Source organism: Ictidomys tridecemlineatus, chromosome 16, assembly GCF_052094955.1.
Source record: "Ictidomys tridecemlineatus isolate mIctTri1 chromosome 16, mIctTri1.hap1, whole genome shotgun sequence".
Classification (NCBI taxonomy): domain Eukaryota; kingdom Metazoa; phylum Chordata; class Mammalia; order Rodentia; family Sciuridae; genus Ictidomys; species Ictidomys tridecemlineatus.
Genome location: NC_135492.1, coordinates 48318232 through 48339102, shown reverse-complemented (window position 1 = coordinate 48339102; position 20871 = coordinate 48318232). Strand labels below are relative to the sequence as shown.

General features: G+C 42.7%; 1 protein-coding gene across 3 annotated transcripts in view; it reads left to right on the top strand.

Moving 5' to 3' along the window:
• Cntn6 (contactin 6) overlaps positions 1-20489 on the top strand; it is a 284323-nt gene extending 263834 nt beyond the window's left edge. For all 3 annotated transcript variants that reach the window (XM_078033569.1, XM_078033570.1, XM_005330954.5), the window contains 7 exons: positions 774-844; positions 5494-5728; positions 5852-5967; positions 7401-7587; positions 17608-17720; positions 18948-19116; positions 20203-20489. In XM_078033569.1, the coding sequence (XP_077889695.1) occupies positions 774-844; positions 5494-5728; positions 5852-5967; positions 7401-7587; positions 17608-17720; positions 18948-19116; positions 20203-20306 (995 nt within the window). In that variant the 3' untranslated portion in view covers positions 20307-20489. The remainder of the gene's footprint in view (positions 1-773; positions 845-5493; positions 5729-5851; positions 5968-7400; positions 7588-17607; positions 17721-18947; positions 19117-20202) is intronic.
• Positions 20490-20871: the final 382 nt, after the last annotated feature.

The window sequence follows — 20871 nt, the reverse complement described above, 5'->3', positions numbered from 1 at the left end:
AGCAATGGTCAATTTTGCAACTTGCCTGGAAACTTTATTTATTACACTCGTCCTCAGCAGGGTGTAGCTGAAGGGCACTGTTTTGTGTGATTCATCAGAATTATTGGTTTCTGAATATTCCACGGGGGATACAAGGACACTCCTCACAGTCACCTTCTTTACATGAGAAAACTCTGAGAGGGACAGGCTCCTCTTATTCTTTCCTGGGAGTTGTGAGATTCAAACCCAAGGTGATAAAATAAAAAATCATTCATTTACCTATTTTTTTTTTAAGAATTTCACTTTTAAATGATAAGATACCCCGATGGCAAATAAGGAGAAAAAGAAATTTTTTTTTTTTAGTTTGTTTATTGACAAAAATAATTAATTAATATACCGCCACGGTAACTTGTTTACAGCCCAACTATATAATTAGGTACTAAATCAGCGGTATCTCTGATACCATCTGAATGGAACATCATTTCGCCAATTAGTAGATGATGCATAATAATGTCAAACGCACGACGTTACCCGGTTTTTAATTAATTTTGGAGCCAGGGTGCTCATGCATCAAACACAACTGTGTCCTCTCTCCTCTTTGAAATTTTGGATCTGTGTAAACATAATTTATGTTCATTAAAAATGCAAGACTCTCTCTCTCTCTCCCAGTGTGCCTGGGTGGGATTTTTTTGAAAGGTGAAACCCAGAAACGAAATTCTCTTCCTGATGAAGATGTGCTTTGATAATTGCCCCCTCCCACCCACCCCTCAACCATTTCTCTTGATTGCTTTCAGTGCCTGCAGTGGCCCCGGTAAGCGTCAGCGGAGGTGGAGGAAGCCGATCCGAACTCGTCATTACGTGGGAGGTAATTTTATGTCCAACTAAGTTATTTTGAAGGAAAAAGATTTAGCCAGCCAGGAAGAACACTGAAGGAAAAAAAAAAAAAACACAAAAAGATTTATTGGATCACTGTTGCAAATATATGAAAATACATGGGATAAAAATACACCGTTCTGATGATGAATGACTTAGGGGTGGTATTAGGAAATTCTAACTCGTCCTAAAGGATGAGAGGATGAGTAACTCAGCACAGTTTTCTCCCCAGTATAAGAAAAACAACTTCAATATCTAGGGAGCATTGGTTGGTAGCCTTTTCTTTAGGACCAGTTCTGGTTGAGCTGGATTATTATTAGAATTATTATTATTATTAATTATTATTATTAGATTATTATTATTAGAACTATTCTAATGTGAGGGAGGTGAACCCATTAGCCTACCCGCCGAGGATGGTTGTTGCTCTAATATTGCTTTTTATATCCTGCGGTCTTGTTCTTTCCAGTATCCAGATGAATATTTAGGCCCGTGGAATACCCTTTCTGCTCACTGTGTTTAACATCATATTGACTTGACTTGTACGGATGGCAAATTTGGTTCTGGCCTTTTATCTTTAGACTTTCTGCCAGTCTCTAATTTCCAGTGTCTCAGGACTGTCTTGGCCCCAAACAAGGAGAAAAGAAAAGGCTGATGTGAGTCTCATGGGTTTCAGAATTCTTGGTTTAGAGACAGTTGGCTCCATTGCCCGGGGCCCAGGTGAGGCAGGACAATATGGCGGAAGGTGGAGGCCAAGGAAAGCTGCTCAGGACATGGCAACCGAGAAGCAGGAAAAGCTCAGCTCACCCAGGACCAAATATAAACCCTGAAGGCATGCCCCCAGTGACCTACCTCCTCCAACCACACCCCAGCTGACTAGTTACCATTTCATATCATTGGATTAATCCAGCTCTCATTACCCAATCGTTTCACCACTAAGCTCTCTTGCATTGTCTCACACAAGAGCTTTCCCGGGACACTTCATACCTAAGCCATAGCACTCATTCACTGTGCTATCCCTGGATTCTCCATGGTTCTAGAGGGTCGGAGTGGGTTGCATTGTCTCACACGTGGGCTTTTGGAAGACGTCTCACATCCAACCCATAACACAGAGCCCTTGCAGGTGAGGAAACTGAAGCTACCATTGGACAGAGAAGCATTCGAACCCAGGGCTCCCCCTTCTTGCTTTTTTTAGTTTGCCATGAGTTAGAACATGAATTGTCCCCATGTACTTTGATGGCTCAGGGTGGGCAAGAGTCCTGTGTATCTGCCCTATTGCTCCTGACCCTCTCTCTGGGCATATTTTCCACAAATTGATTAGCCTTCCCATGAGTCTACCGAGAGAATCGCTTTCACAAAAGCCACGTAGTATTTTCATTAGAGTGGGCAAGTTTTGCTGGTTTCACACCTTATTTTTTCTCCCTGGTAGTCAGAAATTCCTTAAGGTCGATAGCTAATTACATTATAGTCTCTACGTGGGGTGGGGTGCTCACGGATTCTGTGCATGTCATTCCTTTCTGAGGAGTCAGCAATTGCTATATTCCACAAGTTGGATATCGTGTCTGGTTGCTGGACACAGATCAAAAGAAATAAAGGCAAAATGGACATTAGCGCGTGTTCATGTTGTATGCTCCCAAACACTTCTAAGTTGGAGCATAGATTAACTCTGTAGGATGAAATAGGAGGTGGACATTCATAACGAGAGTGGACACTTTTTCTTATATGAAGGGTCAGAGAGTGAAATTAGTCTGTGGGCCACAGGATCCTTCTTTAGCTTTTTTGCTGGGCTGTTGTAGCTCAGCAGCAGCCACCGGCCACATATAAATGAACATGGTTGGGCTGTGTTCCTGAAACCTGTATTTTCAGAACCAGGCTGAACGCCAGATTTGGCTAGAAGGCTGTGGAGTTTACTGAGCCTTGGCTTCTAACCGTAGATGGAGTTCTTAGGATGCTGGGCTTGCAAACTAAATTATTAGTCTTTATCTATCTGCAATGGATTTCACTCCCTCTAGAAAATTCTGCATTTCTTTCATTCTACTGACCACTTTCTCTGTTTAAAGGAGGAAACACTCATTTTTGCTCTCTTGAAACAGCTAGGCAGATTTCTTCACCCTCTGACTCTCTGTCCATATGAAAAAAAAAAAAAGAAAGAAAGAAAGAAAGAAAAGAAAAAAACTTAAAAGAAATCTCTTTGGTTCCCCTTCAACTAAACCTGCAGGTCTTAGACCTTTCTTAAGGGAACCCCAGGAGAAAGTCCTTGTACTCCATTGACACATGCAGATCTCCGTGAATTCTGACTCAGCATTCTGAAGACATCTGAGCTCAGAGAAGCACCCCCGACAAGTCTAATATTCCAGCAAGTTTCTAAAATTCTCACCAATCTCTTCCTGTCACCAACTATTTGAGGGTTTTTTTTAGGGGGGGGCGGGGATTGGTGGTAGTAGGGTGTACCGGGGATTGAACTCAAGAGCACTTGACCACTGAGCCACATCCCCAGCCCTATTCTGCATTTTATTTAGAGACAGGGTCTCACTGAGTTGCTTAGTGCCTCGCTTCTGCTGAGGCTGGCTTTGAACTCGAGATCCTCCAGCCTCAGCCTCCTGAACCGCTGGGATGACAGGCGTGTGCCTAGTTTCACCAACTGCTTTAATGCCGGTCTCCTTGTCAAAAAGAGACCTTGTTGGATTTCTGAAACTGTATCTTCCCTGCTCTATTCACTTTCTGTATCTCTAAGACTGTTGCACATGGCAGGAAACAAGAGAATTGCTCAGGTCATCTTGGTTAATGGGGATTTAGTGTAAAGCTGCATGGAAAGTAACAAGGACAGGGAAATGTTGGAGCAACTTAGCAGCCAGGTCAAAGGCAGAGCTGCAACTTTGTTCATCTCTGTTCTGGGCCCAGGAGTCTCGTCCAGAACCACCTGTTCTTGTGAACAATCCCTGGCTTTAGTAATCCTCACCTGTGCCTCAGTTCTTCCCAATTCCACTGCTTCCAATTTTATACCTAGCTACTAGTTCAGTCCTCTCTCCTCTGTGTCTAATTGAGAGCTTCTTTTGCTTAGCTTCTAGGTGCCCCAGTGCCCTTGCTACTGACCACCTTCTGCGTATTGCCTGCCCTGTGATTGCCCACCACCCAGTCCTCCTACTTCAGATGCAAACTCTCTAAGTGACAGAAGTTGTTTCTGTTGGTTACTATGATGCCCAAAGATTTCTTTTGTTTTTTCTTTTGGTGGGATGGAAACCAGAGCCCTTAACCATGGAACCACACACATCTCTAGACCTATTTTTTTTTAATTTTATTTAGATTTGGGGTGTTGCTAAGTTGCTTAGAACCTTGCTAAGTTGTGGAGGCTGGCCTCAAACTTGTAATCCTTCTGCCTCAGACTCCAGAGCGTCTGGGATTACAGGATACACCACCACCACTCCTGGTCTAGAGCACAGAGATTTTTGCACTAGAACAACACATAGATTCTGAGCAAGATGGTCCCTTTGTTCTGGTGTGGTAGCTGGGTCATCAGACGTGGTGTGACTCTAGAGGATACTGCAACTGTGTAGTAGTAAATTAACTCCAGTGGATAAGGAGAGTCTCAGAAATGTCATTGGGAACTTGAGGGACTCAGGTTATGATGCCCTGTTAGGTAGGTGTGCATTTTTAGTCTACCAAAATATTAAGGAAGCATCATAAAAGTTTTTCCTTTGGAAAAACACAACAAAGTCATTGATTTTTTTAAAACATTTTTTTACTTGTCAATGGACCTTTATTTTATTTACTTACATGCGGTGCTGAGAATCGAACCCAGTGCCTCACACATGCTACGGAAGCACAGCACCACCAAGCCACAACCCCAGCCCGAAGTCATCCATTTTTAAATACAAGTTTCTTATAACCAGGTGGATACCCGTCCAGAATCGAGCCCCAAATTTATTTTTCCTTTGCTTTGTTCTGTGTGATGACTTATCTTTTTTTTTTTTTCTTATTTACAGAGTTCTGGGGAAATGGGTACTTATTTATATTTTGCGATCTGAATGATTTCAGGTTTGGGGATGTATTTTATAGAATCTGATCTCTCTGTGGAGATTGTCACACATTTGCTTATGTCAGGAAAAACACACCAAGTGGTTCACTACAAATGAAGATATGGGTTTTGAAGATACTAGGAGATTCTTTAGGCTTTCTTGTGAGAAAACGTTCTGTCTTAAAGGGTATGTTATCGTCACATAATTTCATCACCCACATCTTACAAGATTTTCTCGTAAAGTGAAAACATACAGAGTTTTGAAACAGTTACTAGGTGACTTCTGTGCTGAGTTTCGAATCATGTGTTAGTTTTCATCTCGAAACCATGTATCTTTTAGACCACATAGGATCCTCATTCGTGAATGATGAAGGAACTAGATATACATGTACAGGATTTGTTTTTTTTTTTAATTTTTAAAGTTTCATCTATTGCTCTGAATACCTTTCTTTGGGATCATTTTCCTATTGGCATTCCAAGGAAGAGTATTTTTTTTCAGTATGTCACTAAACAGGGCCAATACCTATGTTCGTTTCTATAAAAGAAATGCCGAATAACCACTAAATATCCTAAGAGCTCATTACCACACTCTGGCCCGTGCTGAGTTGACTGACCACATTCTGACCAAGTCCATTCCAGAAGAACTGCAGAACGGAGAAGGGTTTGGCTACATCGTCATGTTCCGGCCCGTGGGCTCCACCACCTGGGCCAGGGAGAGAGTCGCCTTTGTGGAATCCTCCAGGTTCACCTACCGCAACGACAGCATCACGCCCCTGTCTCCCTTTGAAGTCAAAGTCGGGGTCTATAATAACGAAGGAGAGGGCTCCCTGAGCCCCGTGTCCATCGTCTACTCCGGGGAAGACGGTGAGTTGTCCTTCCTTCTGGGTTGGCTCCGCTTGAGAACTGATGTGCCTGTGGCCTTGGTTTTCTGGAAGCCCCCCCCCCTCTCTCGGCTAACGGATGGCTCTGTCTTTGTCTGGATGGTAGAACCTCAGCTGGCCCCAAAGGGAACTTCCGTCCAGAGTTTCTCTGCTTCTGAAGTGGAGGTGTCATGGCACGCTATTGCCTGGAACAGGAACACAGGACGAGTGCTAGGCTACGAGGTAATCCAGGTGCACTTTCCGCTTCCTCTAAAGGTACCGGTTCATGCACAGCATCCCCGAACCCCTGACCGAGGTTGTACTGTATGACAGTGTATGTCTGTATTGGTCAGCTTTTCATTGCTGTCACAAAAGACCTGAGATAATCGACTTAAAAAGAAGACTTATTGTGGCTCATGGTTTTGGTGGATTAAGGTTATGATTGTTTGGCCAGTTGCTTTGGGGTCTGTGGCAAGGGACCTCTGCACTGTGGGAGCATGTGGCCAAGGAACCGCTCACCTCCAGGAAGCCAGGAAGCAATGAGAGACACAGGAAGGCACCAGGGTCCCAATATCTTTTTGAAGGATTTGACAGCAATGATCTAACTTCCTCCCACTAGGCCCCACCTCTTAGAAGTTCCATGCCCCCAGGTAGTGCCATGGACCTTCAATCAGGGGCCTAGGGAGGGACTTCAGATCTCAACTATAGCAACGTCTAAAGATAAAGAAGGAATGAAGGGAAGAAAATCTTTCCAAGTGATCATAAGCAGGAAATTAACAAGTGGTAGGCATTTCAAGGGGCACACAGTTTCAGTTAAATAAGATGAGTAAGTTCTAGAAACCTGATATAGAGTATTGCACCTGTCATCAATATTGTTAAGATTTAAGAGGCGCATCCATGTTAAGGGTCGTTTTCCTATTAACATGAACCTTCTGATCCAAACAAGAGGTAAAGTTAAACCCACTTGGTAGTATCCTTGCCATTCCATGTCTAGAGTGCCAAGCCTCTTATCTGAACCCTATTTATTTCTCAAAGCTCATCTCTAGGACTGTTCTTTGATCCATGTTGTCTTCCTCCAAATTCTTATAGTTTGTTTTTTTTTTTCCTGTTTCACATCTTTGGAAAACATCCCATGGTTTCATTCCATATAGCTATTCTAATCTCCTAACTAGGCTGTAAGGACTTAGAAATAGATATTTACCCTTTATTCTCTTTGTTTTTCCTTTTTTATCGTGTCTAAAAGCATGAAAAGGGATCAGTATAAGTTCAATTATTAACTACCCTCTGATCCAAAGAACTCTGGAGTTAATGGCAGTAGCAGAACATCATTGCTAGTGTCTCTGATTGACGCGTGAAATTTGTTTTGCTCAGATGTGTTATGTGCTCTTTGTTCAAGCCGATAACCTTCACACAAGCTCATGAATCACTTTAGTTTGGAAATTTAGGAAAGCCCCGTGTTCTCTAGTTTTTATTAAGAATATGTATTCACCTATAGTATCTTTTATTTCGTCTTTTTTTTTTTATTTATGTATTAGACTTTAGTAATTTGGTGGTTTTGCCACATTCGTTGGTAATTGGGAAACATTTTTGTCTCTGACGCTGTCTCTCTCCAAATGCCTGCCGTGGATGGTTGTTGGAAAGCCGCGAATGGCTTATTCTTTTCTTTGAATAACCAGATCTTATACTGGACGGACGACTCCAAGGAATCCATGGTTGGTCGGACCCGGGTCAGTGGAAATGTCACCACCAAAAACATCACGGGACTGAAAGCCAACACCATCTACTTTGCTTCAGTGAGAGCTTATAACACAGCAGGGACAGGTCCCTCAAGCCCCCCGGTCAACGTCACCACCAAAAAGTCCCGTAAGTATCCACCTCCCCCTTGGGAAAATGAGACTGGTCTGTGAGTGGAGGCCCTTTCCTACCCTGAGTCCATTTCCTGAGTAGTAAGTGAATGGACCTTATGTCTGGGTTCCTGTGGTGACCGCATTTGTATCTTTAATGTCAATAACTGTTGAAACCTTCTGGGGACCACCCAGAGAAACTCTTGGGATCATTATGGAATTCCCGAGGATGGATGGAGAGCTGTCAGTATTTAAAGACAGAAGAGGGTTGTGTGGAGGAGTGGTGAGTTCAGTTTGCATTTCCCCAAATGAGTTCAAAACCTCCCATCCCAGAAATGCTGAGTGGTTACTCTCTCTCTCTCTCTGAGTCTCAGTAGCACCTGTTACATGGAGAAAAATCAGCATTATGGCCTCCTAGAGCGTTGTCCAAGGTTGAAAGGGAAACTTATTAACAAGTGCTTAGCACGTTGGTAAATGATGAGTAAATATTTTTTCCTTATTTCTTGCTTTGTTTTATTGATCATTTGAGTCTCACGGTGTACCCTGTCGGATACCTAAATCTTTCCTCCAAGGATGTCTCTCACTATACTTTACTTGGATGCCCCTGAAATCTAAAGATGAACTCTTCTGCTTCCTCTCACCCATCTCCCTTTTGTAAACGCCCTGGCCTCTGTCACATAGTTGGGGCTACTAAATCAGAGGTGATCACTGATTACGGTTGCCCATCCCCTCTGCCTGAGTTCAGTAAGGAACACATATTCTACAATGTGGAGCACAGTGAAAAATTGGGAATGGTCTGATCACAAAGGAGTAACTCATAGCTATCATGTGAATATTTTGTGATTTTTATATGTTTAAATATCCCTCGTACACAGTAGATGGACATACATCACCCGTATTTTGACTATTGATCTGATAACTGAGATGGCTACCAAATGACTAACGGGTGAGTAGTCTATACAGCTTGGATACGCTGGACAAAGGGATGACTCATGTCCTGGGTTGGATGGAGCGGGACAGCGGGAGATCTCGTCACGATACAACAGCTTGCAATTTAAATTTTATAGATTATTTAGTTTTTTTTTTAACATCCCATTTAATATTTTCAGTCTATCATTGAGCATGGATTAACTGAAACTATGAAAAGTAAAACTGTGGATGAGGGGAGGACTTCTGTAGTTGTTGAATTTTAAGAAAGACTAAGACGTAAATTCAATGCTACCAACAAAATGCCAAACTCTCACTGGCCTGTGAGTGCTGTGTCGTCACTACTCTTGCGTATTGGGGAAGACGGTTGAGAAGAGTTTGAAAATCAGGTGATATTAGGGGTTTTTTCCCCTTATGCTTACACTCACTATGGTCAAAAGGAACCTGAAAATCATCTTAGTTAACAGACCCTTGGTGAAATAGATGACCCAATGATGGCCCAGTCAGTACCAGAGCTGTACCAATTCAGGGTACAGCACTCACGCTCATCACATGACAGGAAGTGACAAGGCATTCCATTTTTTTCTGCTTTAATTTTCTTGTCTGTTCATGGGAAATTCTTCTGTCCTCACCACCTTCCTAAATTATCAGTGAAGTGCAAACAAGGCGCTAACAACGAGAGGACCATCGGAAATACCAAGTGCTTAGGAACCGTCAAGAGGGAGACAAACAAAACTCTCAGGGGGCAGTCATTTTTAGGGAGTAGAAAGTGTGGACTATAAGTTCCTGGTCCAGTGATGCTCTAATCTACTCAGCTTGAGAGTGGCTGACCTCTGACGGATGCCCACAAGTGGATCAGCTAGAGATGGATCTCTGTTCTGCCCCCTGTCTTGCTCTACCTGCACTAAAGCGATGTAGTCATTGACAGACACCTGTATTAGGATAAGATTCCGTGTTTGTTCTGAAGTCCTCCGGAATTCAGCTATTCTGCAGCTAGGAATGGAAATCTCCAGTCAATCCGTGGTTTTCAGATTGCCCAGACATTCAGTTCTAGCTGATGCAGTGGCGCCAATGTCACAAAAATTCTGGGTGGAATTCAGTTTCTATCTCAAGCAAAATCAAAGGTGATTAGGAACATGTAGGAATAGTATTTGTTTGGTTTTTTTTCTTGTTTTTTGTTTTTTGGTTTTTTGTTTTGTTTTGTTTTGTTTTGTTGTTTTAAAAAGCACAGATTTGTATCGTGAAAAGCTCACACAGACAATTCAGTGCAGTCATGGAGCCCAGACTGAGGTCGATTTATTATAGGCATCATCCCGTTGATCAGCTTAAGGTGGTTGAGACCTGAAGAGTGAACGAAGCATGTATTTCAGAATGAGATTGCTGTGTATGTCCAGATACATAAATACGTATGCATTTCTGAGATATGTCATGATATATGACATACAAAAGACAGATACAAAACCTCAGTCAGAACTTTTCTTCTGTGACCTGCATTTGCTATTTGATTGCCCATGCAGCCCAACATAAATGTGCATTAGTTTGGGCTAATCTATGTCTTCCAAAGAAGAAAATTTTCTTTTTAACATCAAGTTTATTCGGCAGAGAAACTTGGACGGATTTGATGGAAATTTGAATCAAATGCCAAGAAAACAACTGGTGGTTTGATCTAATAGCATATCATCACTTCATAAAAAATGTTGGAGATATAGATCTTTTGGAATTGGTTTCATGAGCCAGGAATGACATCACCCCAAAATGGAGTGGTCGTGTGTATCGGCTATGGGAAAAATCGAAATGAGAATCAGAAAGATTTAAGTGAAGGCCTCTGTGTGTTCTTTCTGAATTGAATCAAATACAAAATCCTTGGCAGGTCCCAATTTATTTCGTGAAAAAAAAAATCTACTTTCAGTATTTCTTAAAAATTTGGCTTTCACCACCAGCCTGTATGCTTCAGCGCCATTAACATAATAGCCAACAAGCCCTTGAGAGCAAGGGGGGTGACACAAATCTCTACCCTGCTGTATCTGAACACCAGCCCCACCTTCCAGCGCGGTCTTTTGACATCCTGCGTGATGGCAGATGTCATGAGGACAGAATGGTAACACTTCCTAGTGATACTGTCACAGGTGGCCACAGACAGTATTTTAAAACAAATAGAAATGGATCGTCCTATGCTTTTAGAGTTCAGAGGTGAAGAATAGTTTCCCTGGGTAGAAATCTCCGTGTTGGTAAGGATGGCCCTGCCTTTGGAGAATCCGGAGAATTGTTCCTTGGGATTTCCTGGCTTCTGGAGAATTCTTCTTGCTTCCCATTTTACACTTTGAGTGCTAGCAGTTCTGGGGAGCTTCCTCTCTCTCTCTCTCTCTCCCCTCTGACCCTCTGCTACTGTGAGCACAGCTCCTTGAACTCCGACTCTCTTCCTTCAGAACCTTAGGATCCCATCAACTCCACCAGAACAATCCAGGATGCTTTGCCCACACCAAGATCCTTAACCCAATCCCACAGGCAAGCTCTTCTTTTCCATGTAGAGTTACATAGCCCCTGGGATCTGAGGATCAGGAGGTGGATCTTTCTAGGAGACTATTTTCCTGCCGGCCACAGTTATGGAATATGAAACTCCGAGCCTGTGACTCCGAGCCTGCGTTAATTTCTTCAAACTGCATCTCATCTAATTCTGCAGCAAATCAAGGAGTTTCATATTGTCATTCTTAGATACGAGGACAGGAAGGCTCAGAAAGGTGTTTCCACGTCATCCGTTAGACTGATACGCTGTAAGCATGAAATCTCGTCATCCTGTTTCCACTGCTCTGGTTATAATATCCCCCTCTGTTATGGTTTGGATATAAGGTATTCCCCCAAAACCTTCCATGTGAGAACATACAGCAAATTTCAGGAGCAAAATGGTGATGAGAGCTGTAACCTAATCAGTGGATGAATCCACGGATGGATGAATAGTGGTAACTTTGAGCAGGTGGGGTATCTTCACTGCAGGAGGCAGGTCACTGGGGGTGTTCCTTTGGGGTTTATATTGTGTTCCTGGTGAGTGAAGTTCTCTCTCTCTCTCTCTGCTTCCTGGTGCCATGTCCTGAGCTGATCTCCTCTTCCACCGTTAAACCACGACACAAAGAAAAGACCACCGACTCCAATCTTAAACCAAATTAAAGCAAGCTTGTAATTCCGGCCGGCTGGGGGACTGTCTCTCCCCAAAATCCGTGGGTTAGAGATCAGCACCCCAACTCTCCGGGAACAAGGTTTTATAGCACAAAAAGTCGCAAAAGGGAGGAGGGTGTCTCGAGAACTTACAGATAACAGGATTTTGAAAAGCAGAATCCAAAGGCAGAGAGTAGGTTCATGATCTAAACGGTTCGACATTTCAAGTTAGGGAGTCAATTTAGATCCCGACACCAGAATTTATGAGGTGCCACCAAGGTTTCAGAGAGGGTTGTCACGTGGTCAGGGAAAGCCGGGCATGGGTGAGTTCAAGGCACGGGCAGGCATTCCAAGCAAGTTTGGAAATCGCAGGAATTTACAGTAAAATAGAAATTAACTTTTTATAACTCTGTGATGAGATGGCTCCCAGTCTTCAGGTGGAATTAGGCTGGGTTCACCCGTCTACCAGGACGGTCTGTGACTTGGGCCCTCAGCTATGGAATCAGCCAAATACAGACTGAACCTCCGAAATCAAGGACTCAGACAAACCTGTCCTCCTCTAAGTTGTTCTTCTCAGATCTTTTGGTTACAGCAACGAACAGCTGACTAATGCACTCTCTAACTGTCTGAGTAGTCTCTCCTCCTCCAGATGCAGTCTCTGAATTTTTTTTTTTTTTTTTGGCCCAAAATGCAAACCTAGCCTTCCCGTGTTCCCACATTGTCATTCTTTTCTTTTTTCCCATAGAATGAAAAATAACCAAAAAAAGACACACTTGATCTTGGCCAGTCTGTCTCAAAGTCCCTTCCTCTCCTACCCCTCAACTAGCTCTGACAGTCATCTGGATGTGACATCCATGTTATTTGACAACTCTGGCTACACCTTCTCATCTGAGAGAGGAGCAAGGATGCTGTGTACCTCTCGCGCCCTAGCACTGAGATCCCAAAGATGTGGCTAGCGGACACCCTGGCGACCCAGTGGCTGCCACGTATGAGCGCTCCCTGCCTCCTGTTGTGTGTGATTCTTCTTTGGAGGGGATTGCACATGGTTGCATTGTTAGAGAGCAGGAGGGAACCACTCTTTACTGCCCCTGTTTCTCTTTATAGATTCGTGGCAGAAATTTTCTTCTAGAAGGACACCCACTGCCTACATGAGAAATCCCTTTAACGAAATGTTGGGGAGATAGCCCTGATTCTCAATACCAGCCTTGGATTTCACTTGGATTTCTCCACGGAGCTTGAGATATCATCAGGATCACCTCTGAGCCCGTGGTGACATCAAAAAATTCTGTATCCATCGCCCATTCACACTGTCACCGTGGGTAGATTCTCTGTCTGATGTCTGATCTTCCTCTGGGAATTGAGAGAGCAGAGCTCATATTTACCAAAATCTCTGCCTAGTCTGATTGGGTGAGCTAAAAAGGAGGTAGACGGTAGAACCTTTTTTTTTTTTTTTTCCCCCTGGAAATAAGATGATTTGTTTATCCACTAAAGAGAGAGTGGCTTTTGGGATTCTTGCCTTCAGGCACTTTTTCTTGTAGTAGAAAAATAACTGAAAGTAAGCAAAGATGGAGTTGAAATAATAATGAATTATGAAAATACTGTGAATAAAATAAGAGTCTCAGATATATCTAAGAAGAAATACCTGTCCTAGAAGAATGCATATTTGGATAGGTCCTCAAAGATCCAAAGAATTAGAAGACCGAAGGACTTCTACATTGAAACAAAAAACTGCATAATACAAAGTTGCTTCAGTGTGCTACTATTGTTGCTGTGGATGACCACGATGAGAGTGGTGTGTTGTCTTTAATAAACCTCAGCCATTCAGCGGGAAGGACTGTGGCTTAGTGATAGGATACATTTGCAAAAGGCAGCTCAGAGCATCTCCAAATATACTGTGATCCCTCCAGACATCACTTACAAGGCATTTAGATTTTCAACCAAAGGAAGGAAAATATTTACATAAATTCTAAGAGGAAAAGAGAAATAAAAAAAACAACAACAACAACAAAACAAACAAAGCCCTGCTCGCGTGGAAAGACGCACTGAGAAACGGGAGCAGAAAGTGTTTACAAATCTTGTCTCCGTTTGGACCCTGACGTTGACTGACTAGAGCTCGGTGCTGGATTCTTTCTTGCTGTAAATATGCAATCAATCCATATTTAGACATAAAGGAAGCATTAAGCTTTTTATTCTCTCTTGCACTTATGTTCTTTCTCTCTTGCCCAAATGTCAGCCCCGTGCTGTTCCTCAGAAGTGTAACATAAGAAGTTGTTTTTGAATTGAGTTCACAGTGTGAACTACAGTTGAATATAAATGCCATCTACAGAGAAATTGATTACAGGGAGACCATTAGAACTGTGGAGGCTAGTTTAATGTCGCTTTGTCATTTGATTAACAGGAAATGATTTCGTTCTTGGAAATTGCCTGCAAAACTTTTTTTTTTTTTTTCTTAACTAGAAGAAGTACTTGTTTGTTTAGTTTACCAGTATAAACCTGGTACAGGCTTTCTGACATGTGTTTCATAAAATCCACAGGAAGGGCTTTGGCTTTTTGCGGGGTGGGGGGTATGAGGAATTGAACTCAGGGCACACGACCACTGAGCCACATTCCAGCCCTATTTTGTATTTTATTTCGAAGAAGGGTCTCAAGGAGTTGCTTAGCAGCCTCGCTTTTGTTGAGGCTGGCTTTGAACTCATTATCCTCCTACCTCAGCCTCCTGAGCCACTGGGATTATAGGCATGTGCCCCCACACCTGGCCTTTGGCTTTTTAAGGTAGTAGATATTACAATTCCATTTTTAGATATTTGCAATCCACTTTAATCAGCTTCATGGAGACAGAACTGGTAACAGTGCTCTTTTTAAGGTGATGTCCTTGTAAAGAGCTTTCAGAGATTTTTTTATTATTATTATTTTGTTTTTTAATGGCAGATGTGTGGCACGGTCATTTTAGAAACCCTTGTGGATAAAGACAAAGGCTAGAGAGTAGTAGAGCTTCCCAGATAATTAGCCGAGAGAGTCTTCCATTTTTATCCTCCTTTCAAAAATCCTATAAAGAAGCAAGTAAGAGTTGTATTATTAAGTGACAGTCTTGAAGATATGCTAATTATACTTAAGAAGTGAATCGATTGCCCACTTCTGAATTTTATTATCGGTAACAAACCACGGTGGAACACCATTGAAAAACTGATTATGTCATAACACCACAGTGGTGAACGTCTGGTCTTAGGAGAGAGAATTAACAGTGATTGAGGTTTTTTTTTTTTTAATATGTACCACTAAGGAAGAGAAGTGTGTTTCATATTTTGTTTCATATAGGCTGAGAATCTTATCAACCAGGAGTGATTAGTCTCATTTCAAAGATAAGACAACCCAGGGCTCTTGGCAGAGAATAGATGCAAATTCAAGTTCTCTCTGACTTCAAAGGCTGCCTCTTTCTACCTCTGTGATAGCAAGAAAAATAAAGCATTCTAATTAATCCATGTAACTGGCCACTCTTTCCAAAGTACTCCCTCCTGGTGGAAGTTCCCTCATATATTATTGGGGTATTTTGCTTCTGCTTTGGTGGATGAGGAAGCAAAAGCAAATATGTCAGTCACAAGGTTATTGTCAAGGTCACAACTCACTCATCCACACTGCTGGTGTAAGTCCTTTCTCTGTCTCCTTCTTGCACATTTGCTTCATCCGTGAACTCTGCATGTTCAAAACAGTGCTTTTTCTCTAACGTGAGCAAACAAATCCAACCCAGCACCCAAAGAAACGTTCCGACTCCATCAGGCCCAAAGATGCTGAAGGATGAATTTATATTGGCTGCGTATTGATTGCATGATGAAGTTCATGTTGCTGCTCCATCTTAAAGAACAAGAAATCAAAGAAAGACAACCAAAAAGTATACTAGAATTTTAAAGCCGGAATATCTTGTGAGACTTTTCGTATTACTTATTTTTTTTTTCTAATAGCTGAGAAAAAGGAAAAGAAAAAAAAAAACAGATGAGAAAAGACACTTTGGAGTAAAATACAGGAAGATAGTGACAACATCATTGATATTGCCATCTGGTCCTTCAGAGGTGAATGTATTGGCAGGGATGCATTCAGCCTGTGCTGAACATAGACTTCTCGAGCCTTTAATTAGGGCTGGGTTCGTTCTAGGAGACTGTCAGTCCGATGGGTCTGTCCATCTTAGGAACACACATGGATGGCCGTGGGTCCAACTTCGGCATTTGTCTTTGAAGGTAGGACAACATAATGAATGGCTGGGCCCCCAGTGAGTCACCTACGAATCTGCCCATGGCCCACGGCACAATCAATGAGACCTCAGAAGATGGCAAAGGACCTTGAGCAGTTTTCTTTCACCATCTAATTGCAAATCACTTATGAAACATATCTGAATTGTGTGCCTCTTCTGTGCCACGCACGACGGTGCCGGGGTCGGTAATAACAGAGTTGAGAAGGCTCAGATCCTGCGCAGAGTTAGAGAAACACGTGGCCAAGAGGAACTGTCATTCATGATGATAAATTCACAATAAACATAAACGGAGCCCCCTTGGGAGCATCGGAGGGAGCATTGCTCTGTCTACGTATCCCCAGGGTGGCATTAGTGGCTGGGTGGACAGTAGTGGTGTTCTGGTGGATTTGGAGACCAGGGAAGGCAGGGTCATACCCCATGGGGCACCGTGCATCTTGCACAATGGGAAAGAGTGTCCAGTAGCATGAAGCAGTAGTTAAGTGAAAATTCCAACAGACGTCATTTCTGCCAGGGTCATTCGGCTTCTCAAACTCCAAAGACTTGCCAAGAAAGATCTTCCTGGGAAGTTTTATCTTTGCCTCTGCTTTGCAGCTGGATGATGTGAAATCTCTCCTGGTTTTTCACATCCCAAAAATAATCACCTGGGGCTCAGATCCTTGGCTCAAATCTCTGTCCCCCTGGTCATAGGGACGCAACTGATTGGAAACCAAGAGACCCGCCTTCTGACCCGGTCTGCCTCCAGGTAGCTGTGTTTGTCGGGATGAGTGACTTCCCGGCCTGGAATCTGGATTTCTTGTTTGTCAATGGGTCTTGGTGAACTGGGATCCTGTACTTTTAGGACGCTGCCTCTAGTTCCTGACTTTCCCTCTCTCCCAAACAACATTGCTTTCAAGGAACTCAAAGCCACAGTTTGGAGTTGGAGGAAACACCCCCTGGAATAATCAGCCTCTTCCTGATGATTTTTTTTATCCCATGTTTGGGTTCCCACCAGCTCTATTTACATTAAATGACCCGCTTCAGGCTCACTGTCCAGCACGGGTGATAGAGTTGAGATAGACACAGTTTTCTCATTGGAATTCCAGCTTGAGCTACCTTTGAATACAGGCATTTTTCCATCTTCAGATAGTCTGGGCAGTTACGACTTCTGTCACATACACTCAGAATGACAAAGACGTGGTCTATACTAATATGAGCACACAGCGGATTGTGCTAAGACCTTGACATTTTTCTCTTCTCCAGACTCTGCTAACAGGTTCAATTATTTCCTTTAAAATCAACCACTCATATTTTGCTTAGGATATCTTGAGTTGGTTACAGTGTTACAGCTAAAGAGTCCTAAACAGTTTCAACACCATCAGAATTTGCTTAACGTACCCATTGATTGACTGCTCCATGCCACCCTAATCATAGCGACTTCTGATTCACTTAAGCACAACCAACGCACTCCACAGCCAATGATTAATAAATGAACACTGGACATTCGGGAAGCCATTATGAATTCATACGCTTGTCACAAAGACATTCTCCAATGACTCGGAATTGGAATAAATTCTGCTTACTCTGATTACAATTAACACGAGATTTCAAATGACACCGAAAACATTTCAGCTCCTTCTATGCTAATCATCGGAGACTCGTTCTTCCCATTTCGTGTTATATAGCACAGTGTGCAGGGGCCATGAGCTGATTAATATTCACTGGACTCTTTGTCTTTTAAAGCCCCCAGCCAACCACCCGCCAACATTGCCTGGAAGCTCTCCAACTCCAAGTTGTGCTTGAACTGGGAGCACGTGAAGACCATGGAGAACGAGTCTGAAGTGCTGGGCTACAAGGTGAGTCCTACTTTTTCCCTTAGTTCTATGAATTATGACACCAAGGAATCAGGAATGTCATTTAAAAAAAAAAAAAAGTAGAAGACAAATTTGCTGCCTACGGAGACAGGATAATTTTAGTTTATTTATTTATTTATTTATTTGGGTACCAGAGATTGGACTCAGGGGGCACGCGACCCCTGAGCCACCTCCCCCCCCCCTATTTTGTATTTATTTTATTGAGAGACAGGGTCTCACTGAGTTGCTTAGTGCCTCACCATGGCTGAGGCTGGCTTTAAACTCGAGATCCTCCTGCCTCAGCCTCCTGAGCCGCTGGGATGATAGATGTGCACCCCCAGGGCACCCAGCAGGATGATTTTACAAAGTTGTTTGAAAACTGGTGCCTTCGGGTGCTTGACTGCAAAGGTCTCAGAGTCTGAGTCCAGTGGCGTTTCCTGGACCATCATAATACAGAATTCTGCAGGGTTCCATATTGTCTACTCTTTGAAGGTGACTCCTCTTGCCATCAAAAGGTGATGTGTGTTTGGGTTGTGGATGTGAAATGTCGATGAGGTCAAAGGATACGTTCAAGGAGCATTTCTAGAACTCAGGGTCCCGTAGGCGCTGACCTTTCAAAATCATTCAGATGATTTAACAAGGGGGTTGTCAAGTACCCAGAGCACAGCGTGTCCTCCGTCAGTGGGAATAGACGCTCAGACACTTGACGTGGGTCCAAACCTAACACTGACTTTAAACAGCCAGCACCAATGAGGATAGCCTCAAGCCACTTAATTAGCAGAGATCAATCTAGTCATTCCAGAGGACGGTGGCCAAAGTAGAGACCTTTTTCTTTCTTTCTTTTTTTGTTTTTTTTAAACGAAGATGGAACCCAAGTGTGCTCTACCACGGAGTCACATCCCTGGCCCTTTTAATTTTTTATAATTATTATTATCATTTTTGAGATAGATGCTTGCTAAGTTGCATAGGTCCTGGCTAAATGGCTGAGGCTGGCTGGCCTCACCCTTTGGATTCTCCTGCCTTGGCCTCCTGAGTCTCTGGGATTCCAGTCCCTGACAGAGACATCTTATTCTTAGCAACAAACACGTTTAAAGAACAGACATCACTGTGACTCTTCCCTATGAGGATCACAGTATGGGATAATGACTTTTTTTTTGCCTCATGGTGTTTCATAAACAGGGTGTGACAAGTCTCCGGGTCCGTATTAACCCCATTCGCCATTTTACGCAGATTCTGTACCGGCAGAACAGACAGAGCAAGACTCACATTTTGGAAACCAACAACACCTCCGCGGAGCTCCTGGTTCCCTTTGAAGAAGACTACTTGATAGAGATAAGGACGGTCAGCGACGGCGGGGACGGCAGCAGCAGTGAGGAGATCAGAATTCCAAAAATGTCCAGTGAGTGGGGTCCCCGGGGGGGGGGGGGGGGGGGGAGGGGGGCTCTTGTAGATTCTTCCAGTTGAAACAGCTGCACAAGGAAACCTGGGTTTCAGGAAACTTCCGAATTCTTGTTTGATTATTGGGGAGAAACTAAAAGGCCCGTGGTTCCATTTTTTATGGGTGAACCAGAAGGGAGGAAGGAGTTTTTCTTTAATCTTTCCAACTTGCATGGTGCATTATTTATTGCAGTCTTAGGTTTATTCATTTGGGAAAAAAAAACAAAAACACAAACCTTCTGTGTTCTTGGTGGGCAATTTCTTCATTCATTCTGTTGGCACCAAAGATGCAGATTTTTTTTTTTTTTATGGATTCTTAAAGGCCTCGTAGAATAGGGGTAGCAAATGAGAAGTGTGCTTCCCATACAGCGCTTTCCAGATTCAGGGCGGACATCACCAATCAACCACCGCATTCATACTGAACCCCGCCACAACTTGGCAGTAAGATCCTTTATTCAGTGCCAGTGCCAATCAGTCAGACTTAGGATATAAGAATATTTTAGCGTCTTTGCTTAAAAGGAATGAGAAGGGCCTGTGGCTGTGATCAATGTCCAATCATCAACCATCCAAGTGTATTTTATTATTTTATTTTGTTTATTTTGCTACCAAGGATTGAATGCAGGGGCACTTAACCACTGAGCCACATCCCCAGTCCTTTTTTGTATTTTATTTGGAGACAGGGTCTTGTTGAGTCACTTAGAGCCTCACTAAGTTGCTGAGGCTGGCTTTGAACTCAAGATCCTCCTGCCTCAGCCTCCCAGGTCACTGGGATTACAGATGTGAGCCACCACACCCAGCCATGACCAATTTTAACCCGCACTTTAGGAAGGCATCACCAGTTTAAACCCTCCTTGACTGCCATTTTGCATTTAAAACAGCCTAAAACAAAGAATAAAGGCACCTCCTAAAATTAAACATATTATAATTAAAGTGAATATAATAAAATATGTGACTGGAAGAGAAATGAGTGTTTTCTGTCTTGAAGAGTTAATCTAATGAGCCATTATATGTTTCCAAGTGGTTTTGTGTTCTCCTTTTTATTTTGCAGGTCTGAGTTCCAGAGGAAGTCAAGTCTTAGAACCTCGCACCCATTTCCTGTCCGTCATCCTACAGATTTTTTACTGTTTTGCTGTTCAGCCGCTTATACGATGAATATAACCATAAATGGTTGGGAGTTTTCTGAAAGCTAAATCATTCTGTAAATAGGCTCTCCAGCCTCCAACACGCGAATTCTTAATACAGACTTGTTTGGAAAGAAGAAAAAAAAATGTATATTATTAAGATCTTGTAAATATCTGTGGTACATTAATAAAAACAATTTTAAACACTTTTGAATTGGAAAGTTCACACATGATTGCATACATTCAGAGGTGCCAAGTTAATCCCGGGAATTGCAACTGCTGCGTCTTTCAAGGGACTTTTATATGGAGAGTGAAAATAACTCCCCTTTGAAGAGGATGATAGATACAAAATGGTTTTGCATCTCTGTGCATTTGAATGTGCTCCAGGCCATTCACTTCAGTATTTAGAAAATGCTCCCTACATCCAAATAAAATGTAATTATTTGTTTATAGCTGGGCTTCTTTCAAAGTATCAGCCATTAGAAGGCATGGTGTGCTTTAATGCCTGAATCAAGTTGAGATGAGAAATATTTGCACCCCCAAAACATGGATATATTTGGTGTCTTTTCCAGACTCACTTTTTATAGGGGATTGAA